This window comes from Platalea leucorodia, assembly GCF_965183815.1.
Source record: "Platalea leucorodia genome assembly, chromosome: 8".
NCBI classification, from domain to species: domain Eukaryota; kingdom Metazoa; phylum Chordata; class Aves; order Pelecaniformes; family Threskiornithidae; genus Platalea; species Platalea leucorodia.
In genome coordinates, this window is record NC_138830.1 from 30,278,856 (window position 1) to 30,298,802 (window position 19,947).

General features: G+C 43.1%; 1 protein-coding gene across 7 annotated transcripts; it reads right to left on the reverse strand.

The window, feature by feature from the left end:
- Positions 1-2,961: 2,961 nt before the first annotated feature.
- Positions 2,962-19,814, reverse strand: PPP1R7 (protein phosphatase 1 regulatory subunit 7). Of its 7 annotated transcripts, none has more exons than XM_082320582.1 (11): positions 19,750-19,808; positions 18,963-19,040; positions 18,691-18,798; positions 14,252-14,307; positions 13,230-13,295; positions 12,445-12,575; positions 11,396-11,558; positions 8,542-8,658; positions 7,444-7,548; positions 5,853-5,939; positions 2,964-3,319 (listed from the first exon to the last, which is right to left on the reverse strand). In XM_082320582.1, exons 2-11 carry the CDS (start codon positions 19,003-19,005, stop codon positions 3,143-3,145), a joined length of 1,053 nt encoding a protein of 350 aa, XP_082176708.1. In that variant the 5' UTR covers positions 19,006-19,040; positions 19,750-19,808; the 3' UTR covers positions 2,964-3,142. The 7 variants fall into 7 exon arrangements, with proteins under 7 accessions (XP_082176711.1, XP_082176712.1, XP_082176710.1 ...); XM_082320580.1 differs by having other exon boundaries at positions 18,676-18,798; XM_082320584.1 differs by lacking the exon at positions 7,444-7,548 and having other exon boundaries at positions 2,963-3,319; positions 18,676-18,798.
- Positions 19,815-19,947: the final 133 nt, after the last annotated feature.

A 19,947-nucleotide genomic window follows, 5' to 3' on the forward strand; every position in this document is an offset into this window, starting at 1 on the left:
TGCCACTCTGTTGCTCTAATCCAGCGGTTGACAGCTGCTTCCTGTCTTGGGAAATGCCAGGCTCGGGGGGGGGGGGGGTGGGGGGGGGGCGGGGGGGCGGGGGGGGGTGGAGGGAAGAGGAGGGGAGAACGGGTTTGCAAGCACCTTCCTCGGAGCATCCTGGAGCAGGCCCTGCCTTTGTTTGAGCTGGAGGGCTCAGTGGAGCTCGGGGCCGGAGAGGCAGTGAGGGGCGGCAGGTCCCCCCCTACACCCTGGAGGGTCCAGTGCCTGGCCAAGGCACAAGGATTTTGGGGCACCAGGGAAACTTTAAGCACCATGCTCACCTCACACTTGCAAGAGAAAAGTTTCTGCTAGTTTTTGCAAGTTTGGGGAGGGAAGAGGAAAAACCCAGCTCCATTTTGCCTCCTGGGTGCTGCCAACCGAGGGAGGGGCACACTGCCAGCCAGCAGCCCGGGGACAACGTGGGTGTGCAGCGGTGATGGCCACTAGGCAGCTGAGATACTGCTTTTACAGTCCTCGGGGTGAGCTCGTGGAGCTGTGTGGGGGGGTCAAAGCAACTCATCCCACCAAACACACACACCTGCACCAGGACAAGGTGAATCACCCCGGTTCAGCAGCATGGCAGGGTGCAGCTCCCTCCAGCCAAGCCCGGCATCACCTCACCACCTCCAGCGACTTCTGTGGCATCACACTCTGCAGCAGAGCTGTGACGGATGAGCAAAAGCAACACAGTCTGCAAAGGGAACCTCCAAGAGCTTTCAAAGGGCCCCACTGTCCTGCTTAACACTACCAGTCTCCTGCCAAAGAAGGAATTCACCCCAATCTTTCAAAGACTCAAATCCACGTCAGATCAGAATGAATCAAAGTACCACCAAGAGCAAATTTTTGAACACCCCTGCCTTTTTTTCTTGTTATAGTTCTCTATAGTTTGGCAGGGCAGCAGGGTGGAACAGGTTGGACTCTTGATGGGCAGTGGCCCAACGAAACCTTTGAGGCTGATGTGCATTCCCCAGCACATCTCCTGCTGACACCCCATCGCTATCGGCTCTGGTCCAATCCCTAACAGAGGGAAGGGATCTGCTTCCTTAAAAAACAGCTAGAATTTGCATTTTTTTGCCAGAGAACTTGCAAACCTACATAGCTTTCATATTTAAAATACACATTTCATTGCTATGTTCCTCTGCAAGCGCTATGGACCACTTTGGAAATGTCTCCCAGATACCTCACAGGTTCACTGAACAGAAAGTTCCTAAAGGCTGGCACGCACAGAAATCTCCCCCGCGCCCGCTGCAGACCCGCTCAATCCTTCTCCTGGCCAGCACACACTGGAACACCCACACCGGCCCGGCCCGGCCCGGGCAGCGGCTGTTCACCCGGACCGATGACACAACTGTTAGACAAACACAGTGGCAGATGGCAAGTGCTTCCAGGGAGGTTTTCCAGCCACTGGAGATCTGAAGTCCAGATCAAACACAGGTGTGGAGGGATGGCAATGCCACATTGCCGTATTTAGCGGAAGCAGGATATGATTCATATTGTTTCCTGCATGCAAACACCGTCTGTAACAAAGTGCCACCAAACCCTTACCTTGCTGACCAGTAGCATTAATATATTTAATGTATTAATATCAGTTGTATTAATTTAGTATTAATAACAAGCAAATGATGATGCTAAGAGAATGCTGAATACATTGGCCACAGAACAGTCCTGACTAATTCCTCAATACTGCAAGAGGCTGTATTTGCAAAAGTGCTTAGGGATTCCTATCACAAATACAGCCTGCTCCAGCAAGCACTGACAGCTTGAAGATGACAGCTATCACTCAGCAGAGATCAAATAACTAATGACAGATATACAGCAGAGAAACAAGCAGCAGCTTTCACTACACGATGGTAATCTTGCTGTCTCCTCCCACATCAGCACAAAACCTGTTTGAGCCCCTTACAGAGGGCTATGACTTATTCCTCTCCAGATTCACGCTGCCAAAACCGCAGTCCAAGGGCATGGCACTCCAGGCAGGTGGGCTTTATCATGAGTTTCTACCAGGGGACCTCGACAGCATTTGTAAGATGAAGGATGTGTTTGAAGTCATACTAAATCAATGGCTCCCTCCAGAATAGGTCCACTCATTTTCAATAAAAACCCAAACGTCCACTGAGTCAGCTTCACTTCAGGCAGTGGAGATGTTCAGTACAACCACTGAGGAGCTGCAGGCCACATCCAGCACTCCCCTATTCTTAAAGGGATCTGGGAGCATCCTTGGCTTCAGGCCAGGAAGGAGGAACTATGTGACAGGCCTCGACATCTGCTGTACTTTGCTCTGATAAATCCTGGGGAATCTGGAAGCAAATGAAGCCACAACCACCAATAAAGAACCTGTAAGTGTGAATTAGGTCCCTCACTTCCTCAAGTGGAATCCATAGTCCCTCTTATCTCCTTCTAACCCCTTTTCCAGTTCCCACCTTGGTCTACAGCACTACATTTAAATGTGGAAGCTCTATCACTGGTGACTCCGTGAAGGCCACTAGCTCATTCAGGCATGTACATCCCCACACTGCTTTCATACCTCAAGCTATTTGTCCTCAATCCTCTAATGAGCTTGTGGCTGCACTTAAAAAAATAAAAATTGCTACAGGAAGGCTAGCCTTTTCCCCGCCAGAGTTTCACAAGCACATATTTAGAACTGACTCATACCTGGTGACCTGGATGAGCACCTTTATCAGATTTTTCCCCATGTCAACATCATCACTGTCTTTTCACATTTTTACAGACCACCGTTGAGCCTGGATCTGGAAAAGTGATGCTTGCAAGGATGTTACTAACCTGAAGGTGTGTCACAGAATCAACAAAAGTCAGCAAGTGGCTCCAAGTGGCTTCAGTCTGTTGCAAACACTTTCTGCCAAAACCTCCCACATAAATAACAGATGCAAGCACAAGGAAGTCTCTTGTGTTAAGATTTAATAATAATAACAACAACATTTCAGAAACAATGAGTGCATTGTACACAAGATCTGGTATTCAGTGCTTTTTATTGACCTTTTGCTCTCTGTCAGTGTACTGAAGACCTGGGGAGTGGTAAGCGGATAAAAAACCCAGGTGGGACATTTCTCCAAGGAGGGCAGGAGAGAGGGCAGCAGGAGGTTCAGAATCGAACAAACGTGGCATCAATCTGCCGGACAGTCGGGAGGGCCAGCATGATTTTGCGCCGGTACTGGGGATCCTTCTGCAAGGGGTTTCGCTCCAGATATACAGTTTCCAAGTTCTTCGCTCCTTTCAGCTCATCCAGGTCACTCCAGCTCTCAACCAGATTATCGTTCATCTGCAGAGCACACACAGGCACACTCACACAAACAGATACTCCCCAGCTAAGCCTGGTTAGCAGGAACCTAGCCACACCGATGCTGCTCAGGAGGATTGCTACTACCCAGGGGCAGCAATGCTGTACAGTCTTCCTGCGCATATAAGACGACTTTGTCTACATGATCCTTCTTCCCCCTAGAACCTCTGAGATGTGCTTTCCTGTCTCACACCCCAGGCCTCGCTAACCATGTCCAACTTCTGCACACTGCCCTGGGTTGCCAGTCAAATGCTCCACCCTTCAGACAGCGTATCCAGTCCAACCAGTACGCTGGGAAAGACCCAGCAAGACACGAAGACAGTCTCTTTATACAGCGTCCCAGCCCATACACTTCATTTAAGGGCTGGAAATCTTTATGTCAAGATTTTCTTCCACTGTGACATCTTATCTTTACTTTTATGACTTCCCACAAAACATTAAAAAAAGGTCCCAAACTGATGTGAAAAGTGGCATTTTCCTCTCCCCTTTACATCACTTCTCCACAAAAACTGCTTCCGCACTCCGGAGAAAGCACCAAGCCCTCTGATTCAGGCTCTTCTCCTGTCAGCACAGGAGCTGCCTCATTGCTGGCACTGCAAAGGAATTCCCATGCAAGGGGACGAACTTCAACTGCCTGGCAAGGAAGCAAAGTGTGCAAGGTGGCCACGTGCGGTCCAACCTAGAGACTTCAGCTGCCCTTTCGTTTTGGATACAGTGGCAGTTACTACAGCAATACTACCTTTAAAAAAAAATTAAAAATCAATGGATTGGCTCTGGCCCCCCTCAACAACTGTTCTTCCTTGCATCGGGGACCCATGGTAAACTGGAAATTTTGTGCACCCTGTTTGCTCTGTGGCAGATAAGCAGCTCTGTTTTCTCCAGCTGCCTCCCTCTAGCTAGTTCAGTGAAAGAAAACTGCTTCATCACTGGGGCTGCCAGCGTTCCAGCTGAAGACGGCTTTGTAGTTAAGACCCTGGACTAAGACTCTGAAGAAAACCTGCTAGCTCTTTCATTCTGCTACAAGTCATCACAACATTACTTCAGCCACGTCACTTGACCTTCGGATATCTCAGTCTCTCCACTAGGGAGGTACTGGGAAACTGTTAGAAGATTCCCACAGTAGCCAGGATTTGAAATTCTGCTTCCTTAAGGTGTTAAAGGACTTTGTTATGTGGCTTCAACTCTGCAGTCAGTGAATAAATTAGTAGATGTAACACTTGTTCATATGAAAGAAAATTCTGCCCAGCTCTTTATCAAGAAGCACATAACCTTTTTTAAAAAAACAGTGTTAAAATGGAAAAAAGCCAGGAGAGCATTTTCTGGGTTCAGCTAACACATGCTCTGCTTTGACAAAGGACTCTAAGCGCACTAGTGTTTTTGCAAAGAAAGTCCAATGAGGTTAGGATCTTCCCTTTACATTCTGTAAAACAAGTGGAAACAGCTCTGCTATGCTTTCTTCTATAAGCAGAGCAACAGCAAAGAGGAAGACTGGAGGAAATTGCAAAGGATCATGACAGGTCCCACACCAGCCACACTGCACCGTCTCATTTTTACCACCCAAAAGATGTCATGTTAAATGGGCTTCTCAGCTCCTGTTATTTAGAGTTGCTTACAGAATAGGCATGGCCAGATAACACCACTAGCTGTCTGCTAAGCTACACTGCAAGATGAGGAAAATGGCCCAAGTAGCCTCAACTCCAGGCTCTAGCTTGGTTTCATTTGCAGCTGCTTTCCACTTTTTATCTCAGCCTCTACCCAAGAGTTTAAGTGACTCCAAATGACAGACATTAAGCAGCACAACTCTTATTCTCAGCCTTGACATGCAGAAACTCTACAAGAGCTAAAGCACGTACCAACTCATGAATATGTCCTGCTTTTTCCCCCAAACATGAGCAGATTTGTACGCAGCTCCCTCCCACATGGCAGGGTACTCATGTTTCAGGAAGGGCTGTCTCTGCATATTTCCTGACCAGACTTATGAATGACAAAGGCCTTAGCTATTTTAGGGTGCCACAAAGAAACAGAAGCAACCCTAAATCTACCTCATAGGAACGGAAGTAAACTGGAAGAGTTTCTTTTCTTCATATTTATAATGACATGAACATATTGACTCAGCTCTAAATAGGTACTGTGCTCTGGTGCAGTGGTGAGACAATATCAGCTTCCCCTATTACGCTGTCATGCTCACTTAAAGAAAGATGAGATCTGCAAAACTAGGGCACTGTAGGGCTGTTTCATAACCATCACAAGCATGAAGGCAGGGCCTATTTCCTAGGTAGAGACAGGCTCATTACCACTAAGCAAAGCCCTGCAAAAATTTTTTTAAGCTCAACTATTTCCTTAGGGGACACCATCATATTCCATCCATGTAGACTGTCAAGATCTTAAAGCTGGTCACCAGAACAGAAGTTTACTCGAAGACATACATGTACACCACCCTCCCACAGCTCCCCATCAGAAGGGTTTCTTTCACCATTGTACAGAGATTTCAGGGACAGCTCCAGCCTGCGCTTACCCAGAATTCCTGCAGCTCTGTTAGGTGACTGATATTTTCAATCTTCTTGATTCTGTTGGATGCAATGTCCAGCATTGTGAGTTTGTTCTAGACAAGCAAACACAAAAATATTAGACTGCATTTCCTTTCATCTTCTCTGTCCCACTTTTTTCAGGCCCAGAGTTGGAAACTGTCAGGAGCAAAGACACATTATTGCCAGCTGCTTACATGCAGCACAAGAACTCTCACTGCCTAAGTATAGCAAGGAAGACTGTTTTTATTTAGGCTGGGTGTCCTGGTTTTGGCGGAGATAGATAGTTAATTTTCTTCCTAGTAGCTGGTATAGTGCTGTGTTTTGGATCTAGTATGAGAATAATGTTGATAACACACTGATGTTTTAGTTGTTGCTAAGTAGTGCTTACACTAAGTCAAGGAATTTTCAGCTTCTCGTGCTCTACTGACTGAGAAGGCTGGAGATAAACAAGAAGCTGGGAGGGAGCACAGCCACGACAGCTCACCCAAACTGGCCAAAGGGATATTCCATACCATATGACATCATGCCCAGTATACCAACTGGGGGAAAGCTGGCAAGGGACAGGCTGGACATCAGTTGGTTGGTGGTGAGCAACTGTTTTTCATTTGCATCACTTGTCTTTCTTGGGTTTTATTTCTCTCTCCTTTTGTTATTTTCCTTACAATTTATATTTTATTTCAATTATTAAACTGTTCTTATCTCAACCCGTAAGTGTTCTCACTTTTCTGATTCTCTCCCCCATCCCACTGGGCAGGGGGAGAATGAGCGAGCAGCTGTGTGGTGCTTAGTTGCTGGCTGGGGTTAAACGACAACACTGGGTTACTGACCTCCCAGAAGCCACGTGACAAAAATGAAAGCAATTACTGGCCAGCTGGCAGTTGCCAGCCAAGGGCTCCTAAAAAGTGAGCTTTCCTCATAGTACATTAAGAGGAATCCATTAAAAATCAGATCATAAGCATCCTCTCGAGCAGCTGAGTTGAGCAAACTTTTTGCAGCAGGAAACTCAAGTTTTAGAAAAAGGGGTTTTTTTTCTGCCTTGCAGAGAGTCAACTAAGTTCTGGATTGTCTCTGCTCTCTGACAATGCCATCCACTGTTGGGTAAGAATGAAAATGCTCTAGGCTGCTGTGAAATCAATCCTACCTAGAAATGTATACTGACACGAAGGCAAGCCACATGCCACGGCTTGTCTCTCTACTCCCAATTCCAGTTGTTGTCCTACTGGAAAGAACTCATGGTTATCTACAACTGCTGTCTGGAAGGCTGCAGCAGAGACAGCCACTTGTGGCCATCACTCTTTCCACTGCTGAAGATCAGCCAGGCTGCTGCATTAACCACATCTTGTTCTTCCCCTCCCCAGGTCATGAAAACAATTCTACTCCTGAGGATCTGGAGGAGCTTCACCCATGCATGATATTTTAACATAACAAACACTTGGATCTTTGTGGTCTTTTCAAGAAACTCAGGACCCCACATGTAACTGAGGAAGCTGAGGAATAAAAATTTCCAGAAAAGCACACCACTAATGGGTGCAGCTTAGGGCAACAATTCTGTCACACATTTAGCAAGAACCTGCTCACATTGTTCTCCAGTCCCTCGATGACTTCAATGCCATTGTGGCTGAGGTACAACTCACGCAAATTCACCAAGCTCTGCAGCCCTTCAATCTTTGTCAGACGGTTATTCTGAAAGTGTAACAGCGGTTTAAGTCCACTCTAAACAAACCAAAACCCAAGTGAGTCACTGGAGAAAAAGCATTTCTCTGAAGTATGGATGGGAAGAGGAAACAGTCTCCTTGGGTCCACATTGATCTCATGAGCTCACCTTGTTTGATCTCTGTACCACTGATGCAAAAAGAAGTTCCACGGGAGCCAAAGTCTCTAAGTTTAGAAGAATCAGACTCTGACCTTCCCATCAAAAGTTGTAGCCTGAAAGTTTTCCACCTGGTGTCTTTGGAAACAACAGGTCTACACATCAATAGCATTCATTTTGTAGTTTTTTTTAATGGAATGGTCAGAAGGAAAGTTACAACACTTGAATCCCACAACACTCTGCTGTACATAATTCTGTACGTCCTACAGAATAATGATGCATACAGGTACTACAACATGTAGTGAGTATGACTTTCTTACCAAGAGCTGTAAGAGATATTAGAATGCACTAGCATTGTCATATGGATGAGAAGGAGACTCAATGAAAGAAGTTAGTTGAGTATCCTTTATTCCACCTTTTAAAAAGGAAGCAACTTTCCATAAGCTCATTAAGGACAGATTTCATTCAGCACAGGCTTGTTCACATTTCTTCCCCCTTCAGGAAGAAGGCAGTGACACTGAGCCTACTGCCATTATAATGACTTCCCTGGCATAACTCATTTGATGTTATTGTAATATATTAGAAACCAGTATTTCAGGAAGGAAATAGGGGATAACATTCATTTCCTGTTCTCTCTTCCATAAAGATCAAACGTTTGTTTTACCATTTTATCAGTGTCTGTCAATCTCGTTTAGTATGAAAGGATGAGAAAAGACAGCATAGAGAATATCATACTTTCTTCCAGTACAGGAGTTTTGACTCAAACACTGAAGACCTGCTGATTCAGAAGAGCTTATCATAAATTACATGGCTGTTCATGTAACCAAGGGTGTTCAAAACATAACAGTACAAAGTAGAATCAATACCTGTATACTGAGCACAGTCAAGTTTGTCAGCGCATCCAAGTTCTGGAGCTTGGTGATTTTATTCTTTCCAAGGAACAGACTGTCAAGATTAGCCAAGGTGTCGATGTTTTCAATTGCCTGCAAAATGACCAAAGGAGACAGTGTTATTGCTGTGATGCAAAATCCAACCTGTAGATGTGGTTGGCATTTTAGAGCCTTGACGCATGGAGCTGCACTCCTGAGAAACACAAGCCTGCCAATTCCAGAACGCAAAGCGTGCACAAGGTAGGGCCTCCCTTGTGACCCAAGAGCAGAGTAAGCGCAGGACTTTGTGCAGTGAACCTCAGCCTGCATGACAGCTGGCTTGTGGCACTACTGTTGACTGATTTTCAACAGTGTTGCACACACACAGTGCTGGTGAGACAGGCCACCGAGCCCTAGCACCACTTAGATGACTGTGTGTGTGGGTAGGTGTGTGTATGCATGTTTACCTGTGCGCATATAAAGGAAGGAAGGGGAAGATGGACACAAACACACACACTACGAACTTATAGATACGCGCTGGAAAGGAAAGAAGCTTTTCAACCTCTATCCCACAACTGCCAACAGATTCAACATAAGGTGTTTACCAGCTCAGATTTGGATTCACCCTCCTGTGAACTTTGGATTCACCAGCCTGTTTTGACCTTGCAAGAAAATGATAATTTTTTGCTGATTGGTACCTCCCTCAGCCCTGAGGAAGAAATACTTATGACTCTGAGGTATCATCAGAGAGAAGAAATAGTCAGGAAAAAAAAAGCTACTTAAAGTTAAAAAAACGCCACACTTAAGTGAGAGTATGAAACAGATGGACATGAGGGGAAAAAAAATAAGGAACAAATAAAGAAGTGCTTGCCTTATAGTTGCCTCAGTCTAACTTTGGGGGAAAAAAAAGCATGAAAATGCATCAGTTCAAGCATAAAGTTCTGCTTCCCCACCATTCATACAAAAGGAACAGAACTACAAGTGCTTAGTAAGTCAGGATGGACTCCAGGGTAAAGGCACTCCGAAAGGTTAGAGTGGGCAGCAAAATGACTAAGACAGCATTACTACAGAAGCTTTAATGCACAGGGGATGAGTGTATCAGGCACCTCAGAGCCAAGAATGCTGCCTGAACAGACAGTCCATAGGCTTTTACCCTAAAGAGTTAAGGATAAGCCCACCTGTAAAGCACATAGCCAGGCCACCCTACCAACAGAAAACTATTAAGAGTTCTAGCTGCCCCCAAATAACATGAGAGATATTTCTTCATGCCTAGCCTACACACAGGTTACTCTCCAATAAAGCAGTTAGAAGCATACAGCAGTGCTGTTTGAAGAAGCCAGAACAGAATTAAGAGATAAATGGAAAGAACACTAAAAATAATTTAAGCAGCTTGTGTTACCCATACAGTGATAACTTTCGGTTTTTTGGTTGGGTTGTGTTGTTTTGTTAATATGCTCAGGCTCAACACTGAGAAAACACATAAAATAAATCCAACCTCATTGTTTAAAAGATATTCTTTGTCTTGACAACATTGGTGACAATGTACTGCCTAAATATCAATTCAGAAATCTAGCTGGATGGGTTTTTTTGGACAAGGTAGTGATGCTTAGATATGGAATACAGTACAGTTTTGCCTAACCCAGCTTTTGAGATATAAGGATCAGTGTGCTTAGCCTGTTATGTTCTGAAAAAGGAAAGTGCATCTCTCTAACCCACGTTTCCCCAACCTATGCAAACTCTAACATTCCTAACCACTCATCTGATCTGGCTGATGTTATCACACTCTAGATTTATTCTCCTAAGTAACTTCATTTCCAAAGTAGAAATTCCTTTGGATGGAAAAGAATTCAGTCCAGTTTAGCTTTAGGAACAAAATAAATTTTTTCCAGTTCATTAAGGCAGAAATGTGTGCTGCTTTTAAAGGCTGTTTACAATAGTTGAAGTTTCCTTCTTTTCTAGAAAGAGAAGTGTGCTTCCACAAGGCTTGAAATACAGAGGACAACCAGTTCTTTTCCTAATTTGCTCTTTCAGCATAACAATTAATTTTTCAGAGAGTGTAAACAGGGAGCGCCAACTTAGGCAATTTTCAGATTGGAATGCACTCATCTGTTACAAGTAGTTTCTAAACTGCATATAAGTGAAAAAGCTCCTAAGAAATCAACAGTTTACTTTGCATGTTGAAAGTCTTTTTTGTCATTTGTTTCACCGGTTCTCTTACAAACTGGGCAATATGCAGAAAAGCATACTTTAAGGACAGAAGAGACTACTCAGAACTGCTTCCCTTTAAGTGGCACAGATTTTAAACCACCTAAATTGAAAAGGTCACAAACCGCATAATAAAAAAATAAAAAGTAATCAGCAGTACAGTATCAGGTTTTTGAGGCATTTCAGAGCAAAGCCTCAAGAAAATCTTTTTCCTGAGTGAGACTGACTAACATAGCATGTTACCAATTACACATACAAATCAAACTAGAATTAAATTTGCATTCAATAGGTTTTATCAACAGAGCACCAGCCTCTGGGAAGGTACGAGAAAACAATAATTGCTAGTTTTGATAAGCTTGGCTTTTTGTCAGGAGGAAACCATCATCTGCAAAAGGCAACACACAGGGGATGCATGAGTTCATTAAAGAGAGAAATTAATAAATAGTAATTTAGTAGCCAGGCACTACATGCATACATAATTAAAGGATCCAGCATGCACAGCAATAAGGAATTACACATTAAATGACTGGAACAATAAAAAGAAGAAAATTGCAAGTAGAAGTCAATGAAGTGCACTTTCAGAAATGCTAATCCCAAGCCAAAGAGCTCAAAACTCTGCAGCTAATATCTTGTAGAGCAAGCCTACCCGAATTCGATTGGATCCCAACTCTAACATCTGTAGCATCTGCAAGTTGCTCAAATTCTCAATTTTGCTGATTTTGTTGTTGACAAGGAAGAGTTTTTTAAGCTGGGTAAGCTGATCTAGTCCTTCAATGTGTCGCAGAACGTTAAAGGAGATGTCCAGGATCCTGAGGTAAAACAAAACAAAGGTCTCTTCAGTCCATCAAGCATGGATGATTCTAGAAGAGGCACTTGTAAATCGGTGGGGAACCTCGCTATTTGCAGAGATCAAGCACTTTGCTAGGCCTTGAAGCTAAAGTCATAAGTGTAATTTCTTTTTATCAGAAATGACAACAAATATAACTTTCAAAATACTTCTATAGTGTGTCAGGGGAAAAAATAATCTGTCACATCCTGAAGATAGATAGCCATTATTTTGCTCAGCCATGGAGCTGCCACTGTGGGAGGAAGCCAATCTTCAGTACTGCATATTCCTTGGGAAAGGTACGTGCCTACAAGATCTGCCTCTGACAGGACAATGTCAAGGCCTCCCATAAGCACGAAGCAGTTATGACTGTCGGAAGTGGGTCAGTCCTCCTCGCCCCAGTGGGAACAGTTTTGCAATGTATCTCCAGAGTGATCAGACAAGTGCCAGAAACTGGGAAAAGCGCTACTCCTTCCCTAGCACTCCCCCAAAAAAGTCCTAATCTCACCTGAAATCTGTTGTCATTTTCTGCAGGAACAAAAAAACCTGTTATATGGAGCTCTTGCTGACAAGAGCTAAGGGTGCCTGAGCGCTTCCACACCTGCACAGAAGCTGCAACCACCTATCATTCATGCTGCCTTATACAGCACACATTTCATTTCCAGCTGACTGTCCCTGGTGAGCTTCAGGATTATGAAACCAGTTTACTGCACAGGTTAAATACCAATGGAGAACAGACATTATCCTTCATAGAGCACCCAAATGAATCACGAGAAAGGCCTGGGTGATAAATACTTGAATAAGTACAGCATGAGTGAGTGAATGGCAAACCACCCTCAACCTAATCCTGGTGATTCCCCTGGACTCACTCAAGTTCCACTAGAGACTCCAAGTTCTCGATCTTCCGAATTTGATTGTCATAGAGATCCAGTTCCCGCAAGGTCTGCAATTGCTCCAGGTTCTCAATGCGCTTAATCAAATTCTGACGGAGACATAGAGTCTAATAGTTGGGGAAAAGTTTAAAAACAAACAGGAAAATGGATATGAATAACAGCATGTAATGCCTTTTGGCATACAGACAATTTTTGGGGTTTTTTTCCCCATTAAGTTTTGTTGGGTTTTGTTGGTTCGTTGTTTGCTTTTTTTTTTTTTTTTTTTAAACCAGAAATTTTTCTTGTTTTATTCCAGCTCTACAGAGGAAATCTTTTTACCACAGAGATGATCAGACACTAGAACAGACACTAGCCCAGAGAGGCTATGTAATCTCCATCCTTGGAAATACTCAAGAGCTCGACTGGAGAAGGCCTTAAGCAACATGCTCTAAACCTGCTTTGAGCAGGGGTTTACTAAAGACCTCCAGAGGTCCTTTCCAATCTACGTTATTCTATGTTAAGCCTGCTATGCAAGTACAGAATGTATCTCCTGGGATGAGCCCTGATGTATTGTTTCTCATCCACTTCCAAAACCAACTTGCAAAACCCCAGGATTTTTATTACTACTTGACAAATGGGTAAACACTACCTCCTTCAGTTAAACATGAAGTACACTCATTAGGATCTCAGCCAAAAAGAGACTCCTGTATCTGTCCTCTTATGGGTTAGACATGCAACATCTCCAGCTCCCAGAGGCATTCTCTATTCCTTAGGACTGTTACCTTCACTTTCTTGAGCACCTCAAATCCTTCAATCTTCCCAATTCGGAAATGATTCAAGTCAACATCCTGAAAGAGAAATGGAGGGATTCAGCACTTGTTTCAAAACACTCTTCAAAGACCAACCTGGTACTTTGTTCTAAGGAAAATCATATTCGTACAAGACGTGTAGCTCATTAAAACTTCCCTTCAAAGAGCTTGTGAAAATTGGGTTTGGTGCATGTTTTTACCACCACAGGTGAATCATGTGGCCTAAGCTTGTCAACTGCAAACACAATCTCTGTGAAGAGGCAACAGCCCTGTCCTGAGCCTGAGCATTGTTTCACCAAAATTAGAACTCTTTTGCAGTAAATTCTGAGTTTACTGAGACAAATTTTGCTAACATGACTAAAATGTTGCAGAAAATTCTCTTACTCACTTTGCTTAACCGGAACACACCTTGCTATTTCCAGTTCCAGGCCTCAGATGAACAGGAGCCACTGATAGTTCAAATAATCTGGTGGTTCTGTGAACATTAACTCTGCGCTGGCAATCAGCTAATGCACTTCACATCTGTGCTGTCCAGCCCCAGTTTTGCAGGTCAGTCAATCAAAGAGAAATAGAGCACTTTACCACCCAAGCTCAAAAGCTGTCCAGCTAACAGGTTCCTGGGGCTGCCGACAAGGCACAAGGCCGGTTAAGCAGCTGTGCCCATTACAAATCATGGGTCTGACAGCAGCAATCACTTCATTAAAGACATTCTCACAAAAGCTCATAGCCCATCAATAATGCTTGCAGCATAGCCTCACTTTCAGTGCCTCCATGCTTAATTTAAAATTCTAAATTATTAACAAAATGCTTCAGCTACTGATCAAGAATAACACACCTCTACTTCTAGTCTAAAGGCTCTGAATCAATTCCAGGGAAGGTCATGATAGCCAGCACCTTCAGAAGAATTAGATCTTTTAATCAGGTTTCAATACTTGCCTTTGCCTACCTTTTCTTCCTGCTGTATAAAGCCCGTAAGGACAAAAATCTGCCTTTACCTCAGCTTCTGGGTCCAGGCTAATTGTCTCCATGTCCACTGGTGTCTCTGCTTCTCCTGCACGAGAAGCAAATACATTATAAACTTATGCTAGCTGATAGCTAAAGGCAAGATAACAATGGCTAACATCTGGAGAGACAAAGGGAGCAAAGGCTCATCAGAAGAAGAAACACATGAGATGCACAGTTCAGATATTCTGCTGCATTAAAAATAGATTTCACCTATTTGGCTTTCATCATGACAGCTAGTCGTAAAAAAAAAAAAAAAAAAAAAAAAGGCTTTAACAGAATTTCATACCTAGATGCAAAAGACAGAAAGAACAGCACCTTCCCCAGCCTGCCTGTGTGGCTGCTGACTAATGCTGGCTTAAGACTGATATGGGCAGGATTCCTTTTCTTTGCACTTAGGGCCATCATTCCCCTGAAGATACACCATCCAAAGTGGCTATGCTCCTCCGACAACCTAACACAACATTGCCAAGAAGGAATCTAAACTGCCTAGCGATAGTGCCAGGAATGACCAGGCATCTCAGCAATCCCACCTTTCAGCTTTTCTTTCATAAATACTGCCAGTTTATGTCAATGTTGGGCACACTTCTGCATGGATCTCCCTTCTTTTGTTTGACCAAACTCACTAATATGCTAGAAAACATTGTTTATCACACTGCATACATTTTCTTGGGAAATGCCTTTAGAGCTCTGGAAGACAGCCCAACATTTGCTGTGCTTCTATCACAGCACAAGAGGGAGCGAAGTTTACTGGATAAATTCATGCTGAATAATTCATGCCCGATTCCCATTTGTTGAAGATGGTGTGCTGGTTGCATTAATTTCCAAAGAAAGTCTAATTCGACTTTGCAAAACACACATACAACCCACAATCCCTTTCCACTTCATGTGTTTAGCTTCTGTATATACTACCAAAAAAACAAAGAACTTTAATTACAGTCAAATCCCAAAGGCTTTGCATTAACTCCTGCATTACTGTATGCAAGCTCATTCCATTAACCCAGAAGTAATGACTATTTTTATAGTTACAACATGGTAACTATAACATGTTATAGTTACAGCGTGGTTACAACATCCTTGTAAATGCCAAATGTCCCCTATGCTTAACAAGTGTTTTTCGTACTGATGCTTACCATTGTAAGTAGTATTGTAAGGATGAACAGTACAAGCATTACAATTTTTAATACTTCCATCAAACTCCAAGGTTTTGATAGCTCCACATACCACCATTTACCCTCCTGTATTTGGGCTACTGCTCTTGCCTGGGCATTCTAACAGGAAAGAGCACTAACTGAACTGACTCATGGAAGTTAAGACTGAAAAGTAATCCTCGGTCCCTCATCTTTTAATATTCTTTATAGCATAAATTAGCAGGGAGCATAAATTATATTTTGGGGATGTGAAATGAGGTGGTAGGCTTGGTGATGTTGAATGGTGGTATAGAAATACCACCAAAACTGACATGCATGCATATGCCTGTCGGCATTTTAGCAGTGGGCAACACTTGAATTTTCTTATTTTTCTTCCAGATGAGGAGCTATACACTTCAGCAGGGGAGTGGGATACCCTACCCTGCTGCTACCAAGACTGCATCTCTTCAACCTATTTCTAGGGTGCAAAGGCTGCCAGCAAAAAGTGCTCCAAACCAAGCAAGCACCCTAGCTGAATTTACAGCTAACAGGAACACAGCCCAAGTTTGGAACAGGAGTTACTTGAGATATCACATAAAACCCCAAACTATTCCCCTTGTATTAAGTTGTATTAGCAGTAAGTTAGTGCTCACAGTGAAGGAACTTCTTTTGAGACTTTAAAGTTGTCCAACACTAAAGCCAGTCATGTACTCAGTGAAAGGAAAAAAAAAAAATCTTTAACAAAAAAAAATTCAAGTAAAAAAAAAATTCTTCGACCTTGTCTGGCTGGGAGGCTTCTCCGTAAAATTATGTGTTTCATCACAGCACCCATTACATACCATTTATACACATTTGGTTTTGGCAATGTGTTAAATACCCTGTTCTGGGATCTGTCAAAGGGTAGCTCCTTGTATTTTTGCCATATGGCTTTTAGTGACCAGTCCTGGAAGAGCCAGAGTAGGGGGAAAAAAGCACACCAGTCCAAAGGCACAAAACCAAATCATACAGGATGCATGTATCAAATTCACTGAAATAAAAGCAATTCAAAACTGAACACAGAGGCACTAGCATTTATGTAATAAGGGCAACTCTCAAAGTTTACGTACTGTGTATAAAACACTCTCCATACAGCAGTCTGACTGAGATGTGTATACTGGTAACACTGATAAATCAGTATTGGTATGGGAATGTTAAAGTACATTTTCTCTCAAAGAAGAGAGACAAATATGGTTCTAGCAAATTTACAGTCCTATCAATTGTCAACCAACATTTTATTTATGAACAAAGGACATAAAACACCCTAAATTGACCCTTCTACAATCACTTTACAAACAGAACTGCAATTTCACTTGCATGCAGTAAGTATGCAAACAGCGCTTTAGTCCACAATTTTTAATGCAGCAGGTTTCTCAAGGGAAAACAACATTGCTCTGGCAGTGAAGTTACTTAAGCAAATTTTTGTGTAACCCATGCCTGCGAGCTACACAGCTTTGCAGATGTAGGAAAAAAATACAACATTCAGGAAACCCAAATTCCGCAGTACAGAACAGTAGTTACTGAGTTATGTAAGTTCACAGTACCACAAGCATTTAAAGCAACTAAAAGCCTATCTACACTTTTTAGCTGCATATGCATGGAAAATATTATAAATAGCTAAGTTATAAGCTTTCTAAACAGAGGCGCTATTCTTCAGAGAATTAGCTAAATGATAAATTTGAAATTTCAGCTGCTTGAGCTCCTTCTATTTATGATCTTCTGTGAAAAATGTGGAAAACTTCATTTTCCTTTCAGCTGAGAAACTCAAAGCTGGCTGTGGAAACTAACTCAAACGTTCCAAAATTATTCCTCTGCTCGGTTTCTGCCCCAGTAGAAGTTTTCTGAATCCTAGCAGTTTGGAAGAAGAAGTAACAATACAGTCATTACATTAAATTGTATCCAATGTAATTCAGCCACTAAATCTGAATGGGTTTTTCTTGCCTTCCTTGGAATAAAAGTACGTCTTTGAAGGATTTCCTTTGAAGGATTTTGTCTAATATTGTAATTCCCAGGGGAGCAACATACAAAATATAACCTCAAATGCACAGCTAAATTACGTCAACTGAACAAACACTCAATGTTATATGCATGCAAAGGAAAACTGTGACTGACTGATCTGCATGGTTGTATTGATCATATAGTGCTTGGGATGTACAATCTGCGAGGTGTGCTCTTACACTTTCACAGATACCACCACAGCATTTTTCAATTAAATATATGTTTTTTTTACAATCAACAATGAATTATTACCTAGAATTTATTTATAGTTAGGAGATGAGATTTACAATTCTCACAATAACTTCCTATTTTGGAAAACACTTTTGCAAATTCTAATGGGCAAGGATAAGATTAGGAGGGATGTGCAGTAAATGCACAGTCAAAAAGGATTAAAATTTGCTGCAGAAAATTTGCTATATTATTTCACTTCCATTTCCAGACCAATAATAATCACATAAACATCTCTATCAAAAGGATGCTATTACATATCAGATTGTTAGCTAGCACCAAAACCCCAGATAATATTGCCATACAGGATCTTCAGAAATGGATCTGCTGTGGCAAATTCTATGCAAGTTACTGAAAAGCAAACCCTTCCACCAAACATGCACAAGCTTAAAAGTCTGTCAACATTTCTACCCAATGTTCTACCCAGTGTTTACAAACACTAAAAACAGCAGCAAAAGTTTACAGTCAAGAGGATTCAAACAGATATAATTCTGATATTTCTTAGAATTTTTAAATTAAAAAAAATTAAAATTGACAGCTTCCTTCAATCTATCTAGAAATAGTCACCTTTGCCTTCCAAAGGAATCTGGCAACTCTTTATGCAAAAAATTACATACACTAAAGCAGAATTATGAAAAGCTGTTTATGTTTATTTCTAATGAATGTTTCCAGCACCCTTCCACAGAAAGTTACTATGTTTCCACAAAAAAAGTATGAATAAAGGTGTTTTGCATTTTGGTATTAAGATTTCAAAGAGAAATGTGGATGGATAAATAAATAAGAAAAAACAAATGGTCTAATATCAGTGGTTCCATAAAAAGAAGGCAGCTTTATTTTAGCAATGATAACATTATCATTTATTTAATTTTTAAAGAAGATTGCTCTAGGGCAGATTCACGCTGTTAACTTACATAGATACAACCATCATGTAGCCACAAGAAACACAAAGGAATGATACATGTATGCTACTGTACACACTGGTAAGACAAGACTTCCTAACGAGATGATTTAGGTTGGCAAGGTACCTGCAGAGTTCTCACCGTTCTGCTCATCTCTCAGGCTCTGCTGACTGAGGTCTGTTACTAAGCGAACTGCTTGCTTCTTCCCTTCTTCGTCTCCTGACTCCTCTGATTCAATTCGCTTATCAACTGTGTAAGATACATAACAGCAGAATTAGGCTATTTTCAGCAGTGGGGTGGGGGGAAGAAGTAACAAGCAGATATAACCAGGATTCACGTATACCACTATGCAGTTAGTAGAAATCCTAAGTTAACTAAATTAAAGGTTTAGTCTTAAATAAAAGGCCTCTTACCCCTTGTTTCTACTTTGATTTTGGATGCACTTTTTCCTCCCATCACATCTTCCTAAAACCAACAATCTGGGAAGAAGACTGGAGGAAAAAGGAAATTTCTTAGATCAATGAAGTGCAATTCCAAAGATTACGGAGATGGAATTAGAACTATTACATTTTAAAAGCTTTTAGAAAAAAAGTCAGTATCACGTACAATAGTACCAATGACACGAAGAAGTGAAGGCATAAGAAAAAAAAATATCCCTGCAGATAAAAAGCAACCGTCTCCCCAGTACAACCTGCAAGATCCCTTCACCGTTTACCCAGCCACAGCTCTGGCGGCTACCCTGGCCCTGGGGACCTGAAGCTCCTCGCTCCTCCTCGGTCCCCCCTCAGTATTTGTTCTCGTTTCACGGGGCGACTAAGGAAAAGCAACGCCGTGCCAGAGGATTTGTTTCTTATTGTCTTTATTTTTTTACGTCACGGTCATATCCACAAACCCACTTCTTCCACCTCTCATGCGTGGAGACCCAGGGGAGGGGGACGGCATCACGCCATGCCCCAGGTAACAGACACACCGCCCCCCACGGCTCGGGTGGCCCGCTCCGGCTCGGCGGCCAGCCAGGGCCCCGTCCCCCCTGCGGCAGTCACCCTCGGGGTGGGCACCCGGGGGCTGCCCGACCGCGGAGGGCCCACAAGCCCCACGCGCGCAGCTGGCAGCCGCCCCACCAGGCAGCAGCGCCCGAGCGGCGGGCCGCCCCGACCCCTTCAGCGGCCGCGGCCATGCCGGCCTCCGACGGGCTCTCACCCTCCATCATCTCCTGCGGTCCCTCTCCACTCTCCGCCGCCATATTGCTTCTCCTCCCACCACCCCCTTCCGGAAACCGCCTCAACCGTCATCGCAGCCAATCAGAACCCAGCGTTGGCGATGCGTCGCAGCCAATCACCTCTGCAGGTGGTGCGCCGAGGGGGCAGGGCAGCGCCCGGGCCGCCAGCCACCCACGCG

Excerpts from the sequence above, each read along its gene's own strand:
- PPP1R7 (XM_082320580.1), bottom strand. The coding sequence starts at position 19,005 with ATGGGAGGAAAAAGTGCATCCAAAATCAAAGTAGAAACAAGGG. Across the intron at positions 7,549-8,541 it reads TGACTGTGCTCAGTATACAG|AATAACCGTCTGACAAAGAT; the intron begins GTATTGATTCTA and ends TTACACTTTCAG. Across the intron at positions 3,320-5,852 it reads CAGAGCTGCAGGAATTCTGG|ATGAACGATAATCTGGTTGA; the intron begins GTAAGCGCAGGC and ends TGTGCTCTGCAG.